At 46.2% G+C, this 22409-nt stretch overlaps 1 protein-coding gene across 4 annotated transcripts in view; it reads right to left on the bottom strand.

Annotated features, from left to right (window-relative positions):
* Positions 1–21168, bottom strand: part of runx1t1 (RUNX1 partner transcriptional co-repressor 1) — a 52141-nt gene extending 30973 nt beyond the window's left edge. For 2 of the 4 annotated variants that reach the window (XM_030120099.1, XM_030120100.1), the window contains exon 1: positions 20738–21165. In XM_030120099.1, coding sequence (XP_029975959.1) covers positions 20738–20765 — 28 coding nt within the window. In that variant the 5' untranslated portion in view covers positions 20766–21165. Of the gene's footprint in view, positions 1–20737 lie in introns of all 4 variants that reach the window. The other 2 variants (XM_030120097.1, XM_030120098.1) reach the window with 2 other exon arrangements.
* Between the last annotated feature and the right edge of the window lie 1241 nt (positions 21169–22409).

The following is a 22409-nucleotide window of genomic DNA, read 5'->3' as shown; positions in this document are numbered from 1 at the left end:
TCCATTTTCAGGTTACCTGGAATTGAACAAGACACACAGTCCTCTGAGGCTTCTCTAAACCTATTTTCCTCTTTCAGCCGCTCGCTCCCTGTCAGACGTACAGATGAGATGAGGGGCCAGGAGCGGCGCCCCGAAGCACTTTACTGATATAGAAACAAATGTATATGTAGTCAATCCGGGCTTGGTCATGCAGACGTGACACGAGCTGCCCTTGAATGCATCACATGAGAACTCCCAAAGCCAAGAGAAACACGGAACAAATGAAGTGAATATGAGGTTACGGAGGGAAGAATACCCGCCTCGGCCGTATTACACTGTGTTCCTCTTCAGGAGAGAGGGGATGGAAATGAGAATAAAAGAGAGAAAGCCAATGCGGGGAGAGGAATGGAGCGCTGTTTAAATTGATAAAAGTAAAAAGGGAGAGAGGAAAGGAAACAAAAAAGGAGGCGGAGAAGGTAATATGAGTACAGAGCCGTGGAATTCACATCAAAGAAAAGCTAAAACAGGTCACTGTCTTTATAGGAGTCTTTCTTTGGGTGAAGCTCTCTTTCTCTCATATGTTTCTCATTTGAAGCCTCTGAACCTCTGAAGGCCAAGACAAGACATTCACATGTCGCTTCGGCACTTTTCCATCCTATTGTTCACATAGATTTTAGCCAGTTCTCTAATTTATTGGGAAAATACACGTTTCTCCACTCGTTCCGTGTGAAACCGCGGAGCTGTTCCTTTTGCTCCCGTACGAAACACCAGCTGTGAGATTTTCCATCACAAATCTTCCCTCCCTTTCTCCTTCATTTATTTCCCGCTCGCTGGGTACCACTACCTGCAATAATTGATTGATTCTCTCACCCTCCATTCTTTACCCCCCCCCCCCCACCCCCTTTTTCCTCCTCATTCACTCATCTCCCGCCCCCTCCTCCCTCTGGCAATGGCCTCACACCATCAGAAAGATCTATGACTGAACGCTATCCCACTCCTTTTCTTCTTCCTCTCTGCAGCCTCCCTCTCATTCACTGGCCGCCCTCCTCCTCCTCCTCCTCCTCCTCCCGTCTTCCTGCCCTCTCTTCACGACTTCCAGCCATTTTCGTCGCTCCTCAGCCTCCGAGTCCCCGTCTCCATCCAGCCCGCCTCCCCCCAGAAACACGCCGCACGCTCCGGATGAAGTAGCCTCATTACAAACAAGGAAAATCCATTTGGATCAGCCGTCTGCAGCTCCGCCGACCCCCTCTGAACTCTCCTGAGTAGAAATGGCCCACATCTCTCCTCTATTCTCCTTCTCCCTCTTGGATTCCCCTCCTCTCTAATTATTTCTCTCTTTCTCTTATCTGTTTCCTGAGCCCAACACTTTGCTCTCTTTCTTTTACCTTCATGTTTGCTGTGTTATTACAACCCAGATTAGAGTCTAGAAAAGACAATATCTGAATTGGTTTCATTAGCAGCATTCACTCCTGCATAGAAAACACATGTAAAGTCCAACAGCAACAGCGAGATAACAGATAATAAACTGTTATTCTAAGACTGCGTTTATCTGCTTGGATACAACTTCTTTACACAAGTAAGAGAGCATTCATGTAAACATGCAAAAATTAAAAATACATTAATGATTTTAAGGTTACATTTAGATTTTTTCAGTTTTATGCCACAGGTACGGATTCAAGTGATAACAGTTTTAAATCAGAAACACCATAAACGGTGTGATAATAATGTAATTGATGTTACTGGAGCTCACTACAATGCATCACTTTCTGCAGGGTCATTATGGGTAATGGATAATAAATCCCATCATGCACCAAAGAGGTCAAGAGAAGTCATACGTTTGAGAAATGTGCAGATATTTACGTTCAAATGTAGGAAGCAGTCGTAAAAAATGCCCGATCTCCTTATGTTTAAATACATCGTCATGTGACGCATCAGACAGTCGATATATCAAAACACAAAGTTTTTACTTTTGCACTTAAGTCATTTTTATGCTAATGTTTTCTCTATAGTGATTTGAAGAAATGCAGATTCACACAAAGAAATACATTCACAACATAAATGGAGAAAAACCAGTCAGCTCTCTGCAAGTTTCCTGGATCTGACTCAAATGTTGACGCAATTAATGTGAGAAGAAGAAAACAACGAGACATTTAAAAGCATATATGCATCTTGATAAATGTCTATCACAAAAGTTACAGCATTACAATAATTACAAAGTACCGCAGATTAAACTGGAGCTCTCCTTTAATAGGGCAACATACATTTCTGCGTTATTTTCCTCTTCTAGACATCCTGCAGACGGTGAGCAAAGTTCTTTATTTGGTTGTGTCCATCTGATAAAAGTGCATTTGTTCTCCTCTGCTCTCTGCTGATTCCTGGAGAAAATATTTGGTCTCTTTAGATACTAAACGGGTCGATGTGTTTACCAGCCAGCTGCGATTTTGTCTGATGTTTGAGGTTGGGCTGATCGTGTGAACGCTTTCAGAGGCTTTTCAAAGAAATCGGCCGCCTCTTGCGGTTGGATTTGTCACTAATGACAACAGTCTGAAGTGAATAAACCAAGCTGTGGGCCGTGAAGCCAAAACTGTCTTGTAAAATATGCTGAAACATTGGCTGATACTCGGAGATTTCTCTAGAATTCACTGGGATCAATACTGTGATGCTGAAGGCAGATATCACTTGGCGTTAACCCTTTATTTGATAACTTGTGCATCATTTCACCATTTAATCCAACCTAATCCAGTGTAGTTTGGTCACTGTTAAGATGTTATTTTGTAGTATTTCATATAATGTACAAACACCACAGTGTTTATGATGTATATGATTCTAAAATATGAATAATTGTGCAAAACTGTTCTCGATCATTAGTATTTTACACAGATAACTACCGAAAGAGACAGTTTCTGTTTTCAAAGTTTTACCCAACGAGTCTAGGAAGTGAAATTTGTCTATTTGTGTAAAAAAAGCAACAAATTGGACTGTCTTTGCTGCATACCTCATCTTTAAAGGTCCCTAAACTGTGAAAAAAATGCCCGAGTGTCCTTAGTTTTATACCACTTTGGAACAAAATTGATCATAAATTTGGAGGTAATTGTGTATCTTGATACTATACTGTTATAAAGTATAGAAATAGCTTTGCACGTTACGGTTAAAAATGTTCACTTACACATAGTTTAGTGCTTTCCTCATAAAAAGAATAAAACTGGGCATCAATGTCATAATGAACTATAAAAAGAAAATAAATCACGATTAGCCAGAGTGGCTGAAACACCAGGACTTTACAGGAAGCTTTTACTGTTTTTATTTAGTGACCTCAAATGTATCGTGCTCGTCCATATAGTTAAACTAATGGACAGATCAATCCTCGGCTGTGTTTATACGCCGTTAGAAAAATGAATCACAGCACCGCTTCCTGTCATTTCGCCCATTCTCCTCTTCATTCCTTCTCCTCGCTTCTTCCACCAAAGCGTCTGCTTCTCTTGCCTCTCTCTCGCTCTGTCTTTTCTAAAAGCTTTTCTTTTTCCTTTCACCCCTCAGTCCTCCCTCCAGTGCTCTCGCTTCCTCTCTCCTTCTGCTCTGCCATCATCACAACATCTGATTAACATATGTCTGGGCTTTTCGCTCCCTGTCAGCTCGCAGGCATCTGCACACATGCGAGCCCACATGGGCGCGCATGTTCACACAGTCTCGTGCACTGCATTCCAGGTTGAGGAGTGTGAGAAGGCGGAAAAAAAAAGAAAAGAAAAAAAAAAGCCATAAAAATCCCCCCCGATCCTCCACAACGGCGAGGATGAAAGACAAAAGCACCTTAACAGCAGCGCGAGACAACAAGCCCAGAGAGCTGCTTCAAATGACGGTAATGGAGAAGAGAGAGAGAGAGCAGAAGAAACATAATAAGACGCAGTGAGAGAGACGGATGAAAGAGAGAACGTGTGTGTGTGTGTGTGTGTGTGTGTGTGTGTGTGTGTGTGTGTGTGATGATAAACAACAGCAACAGCTCAGCAGCTCCCCCGAGACTTGTAGCCCCCAAAATTACTCAGGTTCACATAAATGCGATCTCACTCTCTGGGCTGGGATTTCTCCTCATAAGCAGACAATGATACAATGGATTTAGCTTATTCAATAAACATTCGGTGCTCACTTCATATTTCACTTCCCAGTCATTTGCAATCAGAGATCTGTTATTGAATATATTTACCGGCGCTGCCGGGAAAACCCGCCGTGTTAACCGGCACCGACCCGAGCCGTTCAGCTCTTCACCTGATAAAGATTTATTGGCTCGCAGCGCCGCGGAAAATCAGCTCGTGTGTGTGTGGAGCTGCGGTGTGGCGGGATGCTGAAGCCTCTTTTTCGAATCATTTGTTCTCGCTCTTCTGTCCCAGATTGCCTGGAATCAGTCCCACTGTCACCATCTCATCCACAACAAAAACATGTAATGACAGCAACAGACGTAGGCAAGCAAACAAATACTTTAGCGAGAGGCTCGCCAAAACACATAATCCGACTGACAGCGACAACGGCTGAGCAAAACTCTGCAGCCAAATAGTGATGATTGTTTGCATTGGTCTACATTTTGTAATACCTATAATTTCAGCGGTTTGTTATCATGCCATTCCTTGCCTTTTTGAACACTTGTAAAAAAAAAAAAAAGGGACAAATGCATCTGAGGCACCGGCGCCGCAAACAGCACATTTACAACTGTATGGGATATGAGTCGTGCTGAGTTAAATTACTCTGTCTGTGCGCCAGCGCGTCTATGAGTGAGCATCAAGGGCTTACTTTATTCAGGAACTGAACAAGCCAACTTGTCAAGAAGCCGCAACGCTGTGGCCTTTAGTAATCGTGCAACACACCACACATGGCTCCCCCTATTTTATTTCGGGAGCCCTTGAGCACCTCTTCGCCGACACCCCCTATAGACGGGCGTTTAAAGACTGGCTCTCAATATCGGGGTTAATATATGTGCTTAAATTCAAAACAGACGAATAAAAGGCTTCCTTCATACAGGCACATTAACAAACTGAATGCTCAGACAATGCTGATGGGGGATAAACGTCTTGCTGAGGAGATTTCAATGGAGCGTCAAGGCTGTTTTGTGTCGGACAGAGCCGTCCTGTGTGTGTATCACTCCCGGTGTGTGTATGCGGGGAAGGCGGGACGCCCAGAAGAAAGAATGGGAGTGACTTTTTTTTGTGGACGACTTGGTAAACTCAATGGGGCTTTGGAGGGCCAACTCAATGATGAGTCAATGAGGTGCACTTGTATAGACGGGGTGATGGAGTGAGACACACACACACACTGTTAAATGCCCTCCCTTTCTCTCTCTCTCTCTCTCTCTCTCACACACACACACACACACACACATATGCTGAAGTCCCACGGGACATCCTCTGGCCACTTGACATGTGCTGGTTTTAATGGCCCAGTGCGCGTGAGAGAGCCGAGGCGAGAAGCAGCTATATGCAAAAAGCAAGGAGGCGCAGAAACCTGAATAAACAGGGCTGCGTTCGCACCGGCGTGGCCGCACGCCCATACACCACTGTTCCCCTCTCTATCTTCTTTGCAGACTAACCCCTTGCTTTTGTGCTGTCTGAATGTGATGTACGTGTGTGTGTGTGTGTGTGTGTGTGTGCAGGCTACAGAATACACAGAACCGCACACAGTTTACACCCCAGTGGAGACCATTAGTGATTCTCTGCCAGACACACATAGAAGACATAGTCTGAAAGAGACACAGGCAAAGAGGCAAAAGTGTAGAGAGGAGCGGGTAGAGGGAGGGGGAGGGGGAGGGGGTGGCGGCGTGGGGAGGACGGGGGAGACGGAATCAAGAGAAGAAGGATGAGACAGTCGGTGACAGACTGGCACACTCATACACAGACACAAACACAGATGGGAAGATTAATGAACAGATATTCTGGCAGCGCTACATAATGCTGAGAGCAGGGGAAAGGGAACATCAGGGCAAACGTCGGTACCTATCCTCCCCGCCACCGACCGGCGATGGCCTCAGCTCCAGTGCAATCTGATGTAACTCGCCAGAAACAGTCTCCATGCTGCATATCAAACATCGGCGTACCTCAGTCATCAAACTGACGAAGCAGACTATGTGAAATCCGTCCAGAGAGTTTTCCCTTTAAGGTGGACGGTTAGCGTTATCTAACAAACTCCAGCACCGTGCAGGCCTTTAATTAACGGTATATCAGCAACCGTGTGTCGTCCCAATTACTGAACAATAGAAGAGGAGAGAAGAGAAGAATCTGTGGCTAAATGAAATTCAGTCACAAGGTAGAAGGCGGAAAGATGGATGAAGAGAAATGAGGAGGAGAGTGAAAAAGACGTGAAGGAGGGGAGGATGAAGGAAGGTGACCAGCATGTCTGGAGGTGCACTGGGCCAGAGCAGGCGCTCCACTGGGCCGCACTCAGCTGCACTCTGCCTCCCGGTAACACACACACACACACAGACACACACACACACATCGCCTCCGAGTGTGTCAGTATGCGTGTGTGCACGGCTGCATGTGAACAACAGCTCTGGAGGAAGGGAGGTTACATATCAACCTGGCCTTTGTGTGTGTGTGTGTGTGTGTGTGTGTGTGTGTTGATGGGAGTGAGAGAAAGCAGAGGGGACCTGCAGCAGAAAGAGAGCAAGTGAAAGTGAGTGTAGCCGAAAAGGTGCAATCAGCAGAGAAGAAGAAGAGAGAGAGAGAGAGAGAGAGAGAGAGAGAGAGAGAGAAAAAAGGCGAGCAAGAGACTCCCTGTGTGTGCGGCAGGTCCCCAGCCATCTGGACACTCTCCTCCCTCCCCCCTCCATTCTCCACCTCCCTCCTTTTCCTCTCCTCTTCCCTGCCGACTGGTGTTCTATTCATGGCGGACCCATTTCACCTTTCAGTGTGTTACGCCCGCTCGCCACAATACATGCTAATGAGGTAGAACAAATGACTTTTTTGCTGCGGGTGCATGGAAGTGTGAGGGCCTCTGTGTGCGTGTGTGTATGTGTGTGTGTGTGTGTGTGTGTGTGTGTGTGTGTGTGTGTGTGTGTGTGTGTGGGTGGATGTGCTGCTCAATCCTTCCTATCTGAGCCCGTCGCACTCAAACAACTTGCCTAACTGTCTCAGGAGTTGTTAACGCTTCCGCACAAAACCATTTTTTGTTTTATCACCCGAAAGCACAAAATAACTGACACACGATCCGATGCTCCTCGCACAGATGCTCGATTCCCGGAGCACCGAAAACACACAGCATATCCAGTAACCGCAGAGTGCGCCTCAAGCATCTGTAGCGAATAAACCATATGTAGACAATAGGACACCAACCACGTTTGATTCCAGCATGGGCAGCCTTAATCAGCCCTATAAATCCTCACACACAGCCACCTTTTTATTTATCCAGCACTGAGCGACTTGGCCCGGCTCCAATCTGATCGGCTCAGCGATGATGAAGTGGAGAGAAGACAGAGGAGAGAGAGAGAGAGAGAGAGAGAGAGAGAGTGCACATTTACAGTTCCCTGTAACACAGATGACATTGGATGAATGCAGCACTTGATTTGTCGCAACGGCGCACGAGACACCAGAGAGAGGAGCGGTGACAGGAAGAAAAAAGTGAAGAAAGGAAGAAAGAAAGAAAGAAAAAAAACAAAACAAGCGAGCAGTCAAGAAAAGGGAGTGCCAGGGCGCCGAGAGATTGAGGGGCAATACAGAAGAGGAGAGGAAGGCAGATTGAAGAGAATACACGAGAACAACAAAACAAGGGGAAACAGAAGTGTGTAGCGTTACAGACAGACTGACAAGCAGCTTGTTTCCTTCAAGTCTCTTTTGACTGGTCGTCAGCATTCCCCTCTCCCCGTATCACTAGGTGGCGCTAATGATACATCTGTACACCTGCCAAGTCTCCCCGCGCCTTTCCTCCTCCCCCCTCTCTCCCTTTCCCAGAGTGAATCATTGTGACGGCCGGGTTCGGCAGTCATAATTAACCGAGTGCAGCGGCTCGTGTTGCACTTCATGAAGCGCGCCGCGGCGAGCCGGGCTCAGAGTGGACCGATCATGGTCGGAGCTGCCATCAGGCGTTGATGGTCACGGCTGTGAGAGTGCGCCGCTGCACAATGCGAGTGTGTGCTCCTGAGCGCGGCCACCTGAAGCATGTGTGTGCTCTGGCCTTTGGCGACTTCATTGACAGAGATAATAGGAGGCGAGTGTACTTACATTAGAGCCAGAGCGGATTTTAAAGCTGATCAAATCAGTAAAGAAAACTTATACAAAATACTGCTGAACAGTATTTTGGTACAAATTGTATCAGTATTAATCATTTGAACACCGAAAGCTTGGAATTAATCGACCCCATTCCTCCGATCAAAGCCACATTTCTCCCCGAGCAAGACAGGCCGCTCACACGGATGTGGCTGTTTCCACAAAAATAGCCCTGAAATCAGTTTCGCGGCGGTTACGCAGGACTAATGGAAACGGTGCCACAGTTCCTTCAACTACGACAGCAACAGGAATCAGGCCGTTCCTGGCTCCCCTCCCGGTCCTGGGGGCCGAGGACCCAGCCCAAGTCGCCACACAATGGGCCAGCAGAATGAGAGGAACCGCCGGCCGTCCAGAGATAGCCCCGCTGGTCAGGAACCAGAAAGGGAACCAGAAGGAATCTGAGGGAAGGGGGGGTGGTGGGCGGGGGGGGGAGAGGATGGGAGCCCAGAGGATGGGAACCCAGGCGGCCAGGGAGAGCAGGGCGTGGATGGCTGGCTGCTCGGGATCAGGATGTGAGTGGAGGGGACGGTGTTTGTGTCTTTGTGGAAGGCAGTATTGAGCCGTTCAGATAAATGTCGTGTTCCCATGCAAAAGAAAAAAAAAGCGTCCCAGCTTGTACACACACACACACACACATACACACACACACAAACACAAGAATCCATTGAGTTGTCCCCGCTCTCCGGGGTCAGGATGTTTTGCTTGTTTTCAGGTAATTAAAGCTGGAACGGCGACTGCGGGCCGGTGGGCGGATGGAGGACAGTTGATAGAGGAGGGAAGCAGGACCGGGGGGCGGCCGTGGGACCGGCGGCCTTGGACCTGACCCCGCTGTCCTGGCTCCGGCTCCGGGTGAGCCCACTCTCCTATCTGGCTTCCTCAGACGCTGCCGGGGGCATCAGACAGTGAGTCTGTCCAGAGTCGCTCTGCTTTCTCAAACTAATGATGGGAGTTCACTGACAAGAAGCGAAATTCGCTCGGAGTGAGCGAGAGGTCACACGGCGGCTCGGTCCTCCTGACCAGACCTGCTCTCCGTCTCTATTTTGGGTTTTTGTCCAATGAAATGTCCTTACATACACATGGTTCCCGCTGTTTCCATGACAACAAGAGCAGCAGATAAGCTCACCCAACTGTCAAAGGACACGCATGCATGCGCACATATGAATATACACTTCCAGCGAGGAGACAAATAAATACTGCTTTTTTTTTTCTTCCTTAGGCTGTTATTGCTGATTTAACAAAGAAAGGAAGACGGAGAATAAATGAGAAGAAGACGGAAGGAAAGGGAGAAAAAAACACAGGAGATTTATTGGTTGAATTCGACTTCAAAACTTCAACATATATCCAATAAACAGTGGGCGAACTGTGGCTTTTCAAGATACAACAATAACTCTGTCAGCTTATATATGCTTCCTCTTTATTAGGACTGACTTTAAAAAAACTAAACCTCATCGGTTTTTTTTTGCTTCTGTTCTTCACCTTTCTTGCCCTGAAGCAGACATGCCATACGTCCAGCTGGTGGAATAAAACTTTATGTTGCCGACTCTGTTTTTAGCATAAGTGCACGGTTTTTGAGGAGCATCCTCACTTGTCTGTGTGAGTGTGTGTGTGTGTGTGTGTGTGTGTTTTTGCACAGCTCATTCCATCTGTGCATACAAATCGCACAAGTGCTGGAGGTGCTACCTGAGCCATGACAAGATCTAAAATGTTGCCACTTCTGCTTCTGTCGTTTCTGACAAACGATAAAGTCCAGTTCTGTCTCGTCATGCTCCTTACTGGTGTGTACGTTCGGGAAAATTAATACAATGACAATTTCCTTCAGTACAAAGAGCTGTCTTATGGTCTGTAAATTCATGAATTTAGTTATCACACACTGTCACTTTGGTATTCCAGATTGTGATTTAATTTGCCAGGAGAGGCTGAAAACACGCATTTCAAATGAGGAGAAGCAATAAATCCAAAATTGCCTCCCTCGCTGCACACACGCAGGAGCTGTTAGCCTTCAGTTGCTCATTGTATCAGGAAGAAAGAACGATGTATGTCCCGTCTTTGAAATGCAAGCGGCCGCACACCGACAATCACCTGGAAAGCAAGAACTTCTTTGAGCCACAGGCGCATTCTGTCACATTTTACAAGCCGTCTCTCACATACCATTGAAAGAAGCATTTTTTTTTTCTACTTCCCTCTTCCAACCTTGTAATCCCCAGTCGCACTATAATTTTCTATTACATTGCAGCGGCCATATATAGTATACATGGTGGCTCACGAGTGGCTGTGGTTAAGAATTACTGAGTGAACTCCTTGACAGGGACTAGTTAAATATAGGCAGGCAGACTTCACATGTTGCACTACTGACTGGCTAAATGTAGAAAAGAGAATAGGGTCTAAAAAGCAAATTAGAGGTGAATGGAAGCCTGTTTCAAGCTATTTGGAGGCATATAAATGTTGCTTCACATCACACACACACAGGGTGTGTATTCCTGCCTCTTGGTCTGTTGTGTGTGGCTCCTCCACCGCCTCCGGACTCTGTGGCCTCTGGCAGTGGTCCGCAGCTCTTTAGAATGCCTCACAAATGTGTCCCACCAGCTTTTCTCTGTTTCCCACTCCTCTCTGACTTTAGGGGCTCCTTCTCACACTGTCACAGGCAAACAGGCTGCCGTCAGAGCCGCAGAGGCCCCACTCACTCCGTTCTAACAGCACGGTTTTCAATCTGAAACACAACAGCGCTGCTTTGGTTTGTTTCCACTGATCTAACCGAGAGATGTTACCTAAAGTCTGCCGGTTTATTTTCTCAGCAGAGTCCAAATTTGTACCGTCAAATCCGAAGCAGACCTTGAACGCCTAATACTCAATTCATTTCATGGTTTTCAAATGGAAAGCTTTTTTTTTTTTATCATTATTTTAGACGAACAAACAGTCATGGTAAAAAAAAGGGAATAGTTTGTTTTTGTTTTTTTTTGTTCCAGCAATGACTTTGGCCAAGTCTGCCTTTCGTTCCCTTGCATGATGGATATCTTATTTTCTCTATCTCCTCTCCCCATTTCACCTTGCTCCGCTTGTCACCGCTCACCTTTCTCTCCCCCCAATCCCTGCTTCACTTCCCCACCCCTTTTGTAATCACAGCCTAATCCTCCGCAATCAATTCCCCATGAAGATACCACCCACCCCCCCCCAACAACACGCACGTCCACGTGCACGTTCAATGTTCCCAGCAAGCACACACACACATATACACACGCACACAGCCCTCAGCGGTCTTCCCTGGACGTGCTTTTTGGGGGCTGTGGCTGTTGAATGAGACAATACTGTGAACAAGCACCCTGAACTGAAACCACTTTAAGTTAATAAAATATTCAAAGACTTCATTTTAAAATATGGAGGACTTCTGCGAACAAAGAACAGGTAAATATTTATTAGGGAGTTGTCCTGAATTATGCAGACAGGCTGACTACATTTGGCTACAAGTGTAATCCTTTTTATATGATAATGGTAAATAAATAAGTGGCCAGAATAAACATGTCAGTGTGTGAGTGTGTGAGTGTGTGTGCGTGTGCGTCCTCCACCCTTGATCAGCTGGTGACTTGATTGTGTTATTGCCCTACAGGGCAGCAGCCCGGGGCAGTGCACCACTAATGCATTAGGCTCTTTAGCATTTGGGGGCATCTGTCATGTGTGGCTACACGGATTTATGCGACTGCATCTTGTTGCCCGGGGCAAAGAGGCAAATACAAAGACTCTCATTTCATATAAATACATATAGATGATGATGATGATAATGAAGGCGGTCGTGTTCAGTTCTGTCGTTCCTCTCTCATTTAGCAGCCTATGTTAAAATTTGTTTATTACAGCTGAAATCAAGCAAAGCCCTTCCCAGCTTCCTGTTTGGAGAAGCTTTCCACTTTGATGAAGTGTTAAAAAGCCGCATGCTGTGGCTCCTCACTGCATCTGAAGCAGCCTTTTTAACGTTATTGTTCCTTTTTTATGAAATTCTTTGGGCTGTGTTGTGTTGTGCTCTGCTACAGAAACAACACTGATTTAATAGAGCATAATTGGCATTAACAATGAGCCCAGCATGCCTTTGTTAAGTAACTAAATGACAAAGAGTAAGGCGAGGGTGTGGGCTGGAATATGATTTTGTGCACGATGTGTTTCCTGCCTGAAACGGCAGTAAAAATCTGTTCCGATGGCTTGAGTGGATATCTGCGCTCATTAAGGGTGCGCCCTGCGTTTAGCCTGGTGCTGAACTGCTGTTCATTATCACACAATATCATGACTAAAAAAAAAAAAAAAAAAGAAAAGAAAGAAAAACTGTTCACCTCATCAAACACACACCTTACACGGCACATTCAATATGCTTCCATTTTGGATTGACAACCCTGCCATATGGCGCCGAGCCTTTTTTGTTTGCATATTCAACTGTTTGTGAGCATGTGAGAGACCAATTTGGTGAGTGCCCACCTGCGCATTTGTATATGTGTGCGTGTGCGCATATGATGCTCAGGTATGAGGGCGATTATATTCGCCAACATAAAGTTGCAGCTGCGCCTCGGTGCGCGATCCCCTGCACAGCTGTGGATTATTATGAGGACACTTTGATATGGCCAAACAGGAAAAAGCAAATTAAGATCTCAGCTTTTTGCTGTTCTGCTAATGGGTGCAGCATAATGTTTGAGTGAATTCATTCTCGAGCGAAGCTCCCACAGAGGGAGAGGTGCTGCGGCGTGTCTCGTCTATCACCCCGAGGAGAAGCTTTATGCTTTCCCACTCCTGAATGTCTCACGGAGGTGCAGACAGAGACCCAAGGGTACGACTCCGAACGCTGAGGAGGAGCGGGCTTTCCTCTCACTAAAGCATCCTCAACCTCACATCTAGGCTGTAATTTGTTCCCTCACAGGGGAGATATAAAACCAGAGCCCCAAATTCTTTGCAGTTATGGAAAAAGAGTGGTAGAGCGAACAAAATATAAAAAAAAAAAAAAAGAAGAAGAAGAAGAAAAAGCCAAAATGCTTTATCTCCGCCTCTAACTGAAAGTTATTACATTTTCTGAATGGTATGACTTTCTAATGGCTAGCACATGTGAATATGTGTGCGCAGAGAGAGAGCAGTAGTTGAGGTTAAGTTAATAGCACAAGCAGAGGGAGGACTGGGAACCCTTGGCTTATAAAGGATACTTGTTTCCCCGCCGCACCGAAAACCAGATGTTGATAAAGAGACATAGGGGGAGGAGGGAAAACAGATGGGCAAGAAATTACCATCACATGGGCCAAACATCTTGAAACATCTGCAAAAAAATTTCGGACCTTACAAGGGGAGATGGATTTATGCTCCGACTCTCGCTTGGATTTTCATTGCTCCGTGAGAGCCCCTCTCCCTCCTGTGCGCCGTACCTACTCTCAAAGTAACCGGGACTTAAGAGTTACGCTCGCAATCTGGAGCTGCTTAGCTTGTGGAAAGAAGAAGAAGAAGAAGAAAAAAAAAGCTTGGATTCCTCCACAAACGGCTTTATCGCAGAGAGAAGACAAACACGCCCGTGCGCTGTAGGAGCCATAAAAACTTCAGAGTCCGCGCAAGTCAACAACCCCGCAGCCGTACTCGATGTGAAACACTATAAATGTCAAGGTACACCGCAATACAGACACATGTGTGCAGACATCCCGCTCATGTGAGGCCGAAAAAACATCATTCATGCTGTATCATATTTCTAAAAGTGGAGTTTCGGTTACCATGGAGACCCATCATCTTCGCTACTACGAAATGTGCAGCTGAAGGAAGGATGTCCATATGGCGAGAGTACGACAGAGGGGAAGAACAGATGCTTTGATTAAAGGGCTGTCGATTGCAAATCCATAAGAGCAGCTGGGGTCATGAATGCATAGGAAATGACTGTGAGCCAGATGGACACATGAACACGCGATGGATGGATGGATGGATGGATGGATGGATGGATGGATGGATGGATGGATGGATGGAAGGATGGATGGATGGATGGATGGATGGACAGAGAGATCCAGCTTCAATGCAGCACATTGTTAATGTAGCCATTTTCATGTCTGCATTTTCAGAAAAACTACATTTTTTTCAACCAATTTTGACAAATAAATAAAAAAAAAGTGATGGTATGAGTGTTTGTTTCTACTTGTAAAGAGAAATACCATCAAATATCAATTCTGTTGACATAAAATGGGATGTAGTTTTGTTGCTGTTGCATGATGAACAAATGCCACTTACAAAGGTCTCCAGAAATGATCTGGAAGGTGGATGAACATAAGGCGGCCCCAGTGGGAAGAGAAAAGCTGAAGACACGATGCAATACGAGTTAAACAAAATGAGGCTTTTACTTGGCCCCCATTTTTCTCAGAAAACGGACTGGTTCCTTTCATTCCTTTATGTAATCCCCACTGTCCCCCTTACCCGCTTTCCATCTTTTTCCTCTGAACCAATCTCTAAAATAGGCCTTTCTCGGAATAATTGACACACTGCGTTTATCATTCGAGGCACCTGCTGTCGGTTTGACAACAAGACAATCAGATGGCGTGAACGACTGTCGTCCCATTGTCCCGGCTTTATGTTTGTCTGTGACACTAACTGACAACAGCTGGAAGCCCTCTCTCCTTACAATACCCATCATGCAAAGCAAAATCCAGCCACAAAAGAAGAGGGTTCCATTATTTGGCTGTAGTGGTGTGATTTTAACCAGCAAGGAAAGGAAATAATGATGAAGTGGTGTCTGCTGACGGGAGATAAAAGGCTTGGAGCGACTGGAAGTCCTAAAACAGCAGAAGATGTGTCTGTTCTGCAGCGCTGAGCTGCGGCATATTATGGATATATTTTTACTTTTTTTTTTTTTAAACGTGGACGCGTTAGCGCTGCATCTGCTCTGGTGTGCAAACTGGAGACGATATATGAATGCATGAACCATCTCCAGACATGCACAGCCTCCCGCATCCCAATCTCTCTCTCTCTCTCTCTCTCTCTCTCTCTCTCTCTCTCTCTCTCTCTCTCCATCGCTCTTCTTCTTCTCCTTCTCTCTCAAGACGTAATTGACTGAGCACGTCAATACTCGCAGGGAAAAAAACAGAGGGTCCACTGTCTGCATCTATTGATCCGCACTTCTCTCTTTCTCCCCGTGTGTCTCTCTCTCTCGCTGTCTGCTGATCTTAATTACACTTCTTTTTACCAGGCCGGCTCGGGCTGCACTCCAGTGGCTGCCCTTTTCATAAAGTCTACTGTCCAGATCCATACATCAAAATTAATGAGAGAGAACCGGGCTGTAAATCAAAAATCCGGGCTGATAAGCAGGGGCGGTGGTCGTAACTCATGTGGTTTTAGTTTGAAAAAGCCAAAAAAAAAAAAAAAAGCAAAAAGGCATTCACAAAGCGAAAGGAAATAAAGAAAATGATTTTCACATGTTCATGCAGGTCAGTGTTAACAATGTGGAGCTTTTATGGAGGAAGAAACCTCAGTTTGGGTAATTAAAATCGTCAAAGCGTGACAGGGCTGAGGCGAGGTTTCTCCCGACCTCTCCTCTCTCTTTCTTTCTTATCTGCTTCCTCTTCGCTTGTGTCTCTCTTTGTCAATTTGTCTGATTTTCTGCCTGCCTGTTTGTTTGTTTTAGGAGCCGTCTCTCTCTCTCTCTCTCTCTCTCTCTCTCGCCCCGTCGCGCAGGCACGTGCATACACACCAGCACAAAAATGACTTTTATGGTCTGATTTTATGGACTGGCCGGTCCATTCTTCCACGATTGTCCTCTCGTGAACCAGGCCGGGGGGGGGGGGGGGGGGGGGGGGGGGGGGGGGGGGGGGGGGCGCTCCTAATCGCACGGATTCACAGCTCACACCTCCCATCAATCAAGCCCTCTGTGTGTCCTCCACTGTGTGTTCACGTTCCCACCTTCCAACATCTCAAACCCCCCACTGAATACCAAAACAGAAGCTATTAGAGATGGCGGTGCAATAATCCCTTTCCACATGTGGCTGCACACACACGCACACACACAAACACACACAATGCATCCATTTCCCTTGATTCTCGCAACAATATTCACACACAAATACACATATGCAACCACACAAACACCTCTTGCTTTGCCACCCCTGGATGCCTCTCCTTCCTCTTTCTAATCTTTAAATGCAAATTGGGTGACAGGTGAATATTGAGGAGGTGAGCGATAATGGGCAACATCTTCACTCGGTCGCATTATCGCTGCTCCACATCACAAAGAAGTACCTATTCAATAACATTACCTTCGCCAGAGAGCTGTGTGTGTGTGTGTGTGTGCGCGTGCCTGTGTGTGTCTATCTGCGTGTGTGTGTGTCCACCTGTATTCAATAGATATACCATACAGACACCTGCATTTGCACTTATATCAAAAGCACACACACAGACATACACACACACACACACAAAAACACACACATACAATCACATCCAGCGGCTTATCTTTTGGAATAAGAAAAGGGGCTTGTCAGGATGGCACATTGTATGTGTGTTTGCGAGCGCAGAGCGTATGTGTGAGAGAGGGGAAGGCAATGTGCATTAGGGCGATTACAATATCAGCCGACTCCAGATGGAGGCAGGAAAATAAACAGTGGAAGAGAGAGAGAGAGAGAGGGAGAGGGAGAGAGAGAGAGCGAGGGGACAGACATCATGAGAAGGAGTTTAACAGAGAGATTTCGTGTGTGTGTGTGTGTGTGTGTGTGTGTGTGTGTGTGTGTGTGTGTGTGTGTGTGTGTGTGTGTGTGTGCGTGTGTGGCAGCCTGCCTGTGAGCGATACAGTTAGAGAAAGTAAAGTTAATTAGCGACTCAGTCCCAGTCTATATACAGAGGACTGAGTGAGCAGTGAGCTGAGACGCTGCGCGTGATCCCTGCACGTCTTTCAGTTCGTATTTTAGCCCCCCCCCCAAAAAAAAAAAAAAAAAAAAAACAACTGCATCACGTAACATTGGACCAAACAACCTGAGAACCTCGCTCTCCCCAGCTGTGCTGCGATGCTGTTTTTTGCTACAGTTCAGGACGGGAAGAAGAACAAGCTGGACCTGGTGGCGTTCAGGAACCAGTCTGGTGTAAATCTGATTGCTTATTTGTTTCCTAAGCGGCGGCTGGAGCCGTAAAACGTACCATGAAACATGATGCATTGTCAGACTCTGCCCTGCTGGCCTCGTCTTCACTTGCCCAATAAGTCTCGTGTTATCTGGAGTAAAAACACGAACGAGGCCAATAAAATCAGTTTGTGGTGCTCACTGTTGACTCTGACATTAAATAAGGCCTGTAAAGGCCAGCTCACCGCCACAGTAAAACAAAGACCTCTTGCTTTTGTGATCATGGGAGGGAACATACAAACACACACACATGCACTCACAGATCCACACATGCTTTCATTTCCACACACACACACACACACACACCTACCTGCAAGACCCTTTTATACCACTGCTGCTCTTTCATGGGTGATGAAATTCAATAAGCAGTGAAGAGAGAACTGCCCTCTCACTGATAACCATCAATGGGCTTATCGATCGACAACGCCGCGTGCCTGTGCATGTGTGGGCGCACGCACGGACACACATTCACACACACACACACACATACACAACATGATTTCACTCATAATTCACCCTCAGACTTGGTAACAGATGTCTCTGAATAATCTATACGTCTTGACGCGGCGCACAGCGCGCTGGTTTTAATATCGAGTTCATCTGCTGACATTTGGCTCCCGGTGGCGCCGCTTCAGGTCGCACCTCTGCAGCAGCTCCACCTCGCCAACACACTCAGACAACCACAGCTCCTGCGCACCAGCCGGATAACAATGAACCTTCAAGACTGACCTCGCAGTTATGAATTTCCCTGGTGGTCAAATAACAAAAGAAGGCCGAACAATAAACCAAGAACCAAGAAGGACAAAAGACACAAACTGCAGTGAAAGCACAGATTCAAGATCTTGGGTTTAATGTGACCAAACCAGTTAAATGTCTGCTTCCTGATGATCATCCTCAACCGATGCAACGTAAAGCAAACCTGGACCGCATCCAGATGTGTTTGTGTCACATTATAAAGGAGCATTTTAAATCACTGAAGCCACAACGTGACTCAAATTTCAGCCCTGAACCATGAGGTGGCTAACACATACATTTAACGTGTAAAGCACATAGTGTGTGTGCGCTGTTGCACATTGTGTAAGCACGCAGGTGACGTTTCCTAGTCTTTTTCCCAGCACCACTTGTTCCGCCTGCCAAGCCAAAAGGAAGACACCAGTGTGTGTTTGTGCCTCTGTGCCCGTGTGTGTGTGAGGGTGAGAAGAAAATGGCTGCCATCATTTTTTTTTTTTTTTTTTGCAGGGCCATTCCTGTGTGTGAGCAGCGGCCTGATGCGTTTGACCCCACAGCCCGAGAGCCGGGAGGGGGGTGGAGGAAGAAGAGGATGAAGGAGAGAGAGAGAGAGAGAGAGAGAGAGAGAGAGAGAGAGAGAGAGAGAGAGAGAGAGAGAGAGAGAGAGAGAGAGAGAGAGAGAGGGAGGGATAACAGGTGTGAGGCAGGCTGGTGGCGGGGCAGATGGCCCCTGGAAGTCACTCGCTGCTGATGCTGCTGCGGAGCCCGGACCGGTGGAGGGCTAGCGGCCATCGTTAATACAAGCCTGTTTATACAGTGCACGTGCACTCGCTCACGTGCACTCGCATGCACACAAAAAAAAACCGCAGTGATAACCTGCAAACAGCACTTATCATTTACTCTCCCCTCATCAGCAGCTTTGTTTACCTTTCATTTACTCCTTCTCTGCGCCTGCCTCTCTCTCTTTATCTCTGTAAACACACACACTCCAGGTAATGGTCTTTTCAGTCAAGTCACTACTTTAATGGAAGCCCCAGTACTAAAAGATGGGGGGAAAACAACAGATGACAATTATTGACGACCAGGATAACACAGTCCCTCAGTTTGGCCACTGCAGGGAATTATACTGATATTTAATGATAAATGAAAGCCCAATAATGTCAAATGTGATATCTAATCTTCATTTTGATCATTTATATTATGAAAAAAACATTCATATGTATTATGAAAGGCCAGTAAAACTATCAACCTGGATTAAGAGAAGACAGATTTTATTCAAATATCATCTTGAAATCATCTGCATTCTGTTTCAGTCCCACTTTTTTTTTTTTTTTTCATAAACAAATGTGCTCTTACTCAAATCCATTTAACTCATCCACTTTTGCAGTGGGTCAGGGTTTTGACAAGAGTTAACAATCACTCTCCCGGATGCCCACAGAGCTTCGCATGGGGCTGTTTGGCATGCGTAAAAAAAAAACATGTCCAAAGCCCAGTGGTTTTCCAGGAGATATTCTCCTCTCTCTTTAATCTGAGGCGTGAGAACAGTCGGCGTCGACAGCAGGTTGTGCCACAGCAGCCTCCCTCCCTAACCCGCACGTCTGCCTCTTTCCCAGTCGGGGTAAGATTCCCACTGGAGTAAAATATAGACCGAAGCCTTTAATTTCAATCCTACGCCACTCCATTAAAAAAAGAAGAAGAAGAAAAAAAAAGAAGAGAAGGAAGAATTCATTTTTTTTTCTTTTTCTTTTCTATTTTAATGTGATGACAGAGTCTCAGGAGGGAGGAGGGACCTTCACATGGCTCTGAGGAGATGCGTTTGACAGTTGTGTCAGAGGATGCGTTCAAACGCAAACTCCTGAAATGCAAAAGTCTGTCCAGGCGCTCAGCAGCAGAGGCGGCTGGACACCCAAGTTCCTGCTTTTCCAAACATGTTTGCACGAATAGCTGCAATTTTCATTGAAAAATATTGAGAAAACATTCTCGTTTCCACAGCAGCGATGCATCTGTGCATAAAAAACACCAAACTCAATTAAAAGAGATGCCAAGACTTCATTGGAGAGCCAAAGTTTCCCACTGCCCGCGAGACCAGACAACTGCCCATCCGAGGTGCAAACTCAGAGTCAGAGATCTGCTGTGGAGACAGCTTTCTGGACTTTGACAAACTGAAACTTATGAGAAAAAAAAAATCACCAATAATGCGCTTTTGTTGTAAACTGGACTCATCCAGACACAATAACAGGCAAAGGGCAATTAAAATGACATTAAATGTATCAAAACTAATATTATTCCGGATTACAGCTCCGCTGCTTTCTCCAACATGATTGTAACCAGTAAAATCACCTTTACGCACAGGACGGACGCATTGTTCGCCTGTGCAGTAGGTTTTCCCATCAGAGCACATCTGACATTCAGATGAATATTAACTCCTCATACATTTTCTTTAAATACCAGAGTCACACACATCCCTATTTACCACTGAACATTGTGTGGAGTGCCGCACAATCCTGCTTATTCACAACCAAAATAACCCAAATAAATTACGAAATAAAAAAAAATGTTGATATCCACAGTGAGTCATCCGCTATTTGGTTTTTTTCTTCATAATCTGGTGTCTCTGCAAGGCGCAAACCACCTCAGCAAGGCGCGATCGAGGAAATAAAATCATGACACGGGGAGAGAAAGAGTACTCACACTGAAAAGAGGCAGAAATTCCCACCATGCGGTACGTCGATGTGAGAGGGATAAATAATTTCCAGTCCTTCGGACTCCGCGCTCGGTCCCCCTTTCGGTGATCCGCCTCGGTGGAGAAGACAAGAGAACTAGAGAGTCCGGCCGGCTCCGGCCATGGACTCCCAGCTGCTCACAGCTGCGGTCAAACTCCGGGAGAAGCGAGGAGAGAGGGGGTCGGTCGGCGGGGACGGTCGGGCTGGGAGCGCCGGGAGTCGGAGCGGGGATGATGGGAGAGAGACAGAGAGAGAGAGAGATGCGCACGGAGGATGCCAAACGGCGCAGCGGCACGCTCTCGCTTCCTGTCCTTCTTTCTTTCTTTCTTTCTTTTTTTTTTAAAACGTCTTCGCACTTTCCTGCAAAAAAAAATCCCTTCAGCTTCGGACAATATCTGTCTTTCTTTTTTTCTTTTTTAAATATAAGGGGAGAAGGATGTGGGGGGGAGAAACTGCACGCGCGCACCCTCGGTGTGGGGCTCCTGGTATTCTGCGTCTCCGCTGGCGTGAGGAAGAGGAGTAGCGGCTCTCTGCCTCCAGTCGGCGGTGCGCAGCAGAGCCAGGTGGCGAGGGGCGGGACTGAGGAGGAGGAGGAGGAGGAGAGGGGGAGGAGGAGGAGGAGGAGGCGACTGGGCACCAGCCAGCATCTGTGTCCTAAAACAGGTTGGAAAAAGGCAAGGTCAGGTCAAGTCAAAGTGTTTGCTTCTTCTTCTTCTGTCACTTTCAGGAAATATGGGCCAATTAACGACTGTCACAATGTTTCAGGCTTGTTCCAGAACGATATTTAGGGTGGGAAATTATTTATAGGACTGCTGTGCATGCGCTCCAATCAAGAAGAACCTCTTCCATTGCTGCTCGCTATTGATCAAGATCTTGTCTGATAAAGGTGATTCAAACGTCAGAGAAAAAAAAAAACAAACCACTGCAACCTTCCAGTTGGATTTCAACCTTCATGTGTACCATATTTCTTAGGTCAGACATATGAAACGCACATAGTTTGTGGCAAAACTGAAACCATTTCAACCATGCAATTAAATCCCCGAAGCTTCCACATACAGTATGGGAACACATCGATGACACCCACTGAAAGATTAATATCTAAAACAAGAAAACATGACAGTGGGTACAAACCTATTCTTATGTTTTTGAAGATTTGTTAGGAAACTATTAATGTGTGTATTGTCATATAATGATCATTCCATTGTGTGTAATTCTTCACCAATAGTTTGATAACACGCAGGTGCAGCAGTGTAGTGTCATGGAATCAGCCAGCTGAACGCTTAAGGAGCACACACACACACACACACACACTTGCGCACGCGCGCGCGTGCACTCTGCATCTCTATCTCTTCTCAGCTGAAAAAGGCGCAGGCAGGCTGGCCTGCAGTAACCTAAGGCAAACACTTTCCCCGGACCATCTGGAAATCATCTCGCCTGCAGAGTCAGTGAAAGCACAGAGCAGAAGCTACATTTACAAGTCGGCGATAACAACCGGTCCACTTGAACTGCATGGCTGAACAAGTCATGCATCACTGCCTGTTCATAACATCTCATAAAACATTAGACTGTGTTCATTTCTCTTTTACCCTTTCATATCAGAGCTCAGTTCCTGGTTGCGTTCATGGCGTCAGCACCAAAAG

The sequence above is a fragment of the Salarias fasciatus genome, chromosome 22 (assembly GCF_902148845.1).
Source record: "Salarias fasciatus chromosome 22, fSalaFa1.1, whole genome shotgun sequence".
NCBI classification, from domain to species: Eukaryota; Metazoa; Chordata; class Actinopteri; order Blenniiformes; family Blenniidae; genus Salarias; species Salarias fasciatus.
The sequence above is the reverse complement of the archived record's forward strand: the minus strand, read 5'-3'. Positions and strand labels throughout refer to the sequence as shown.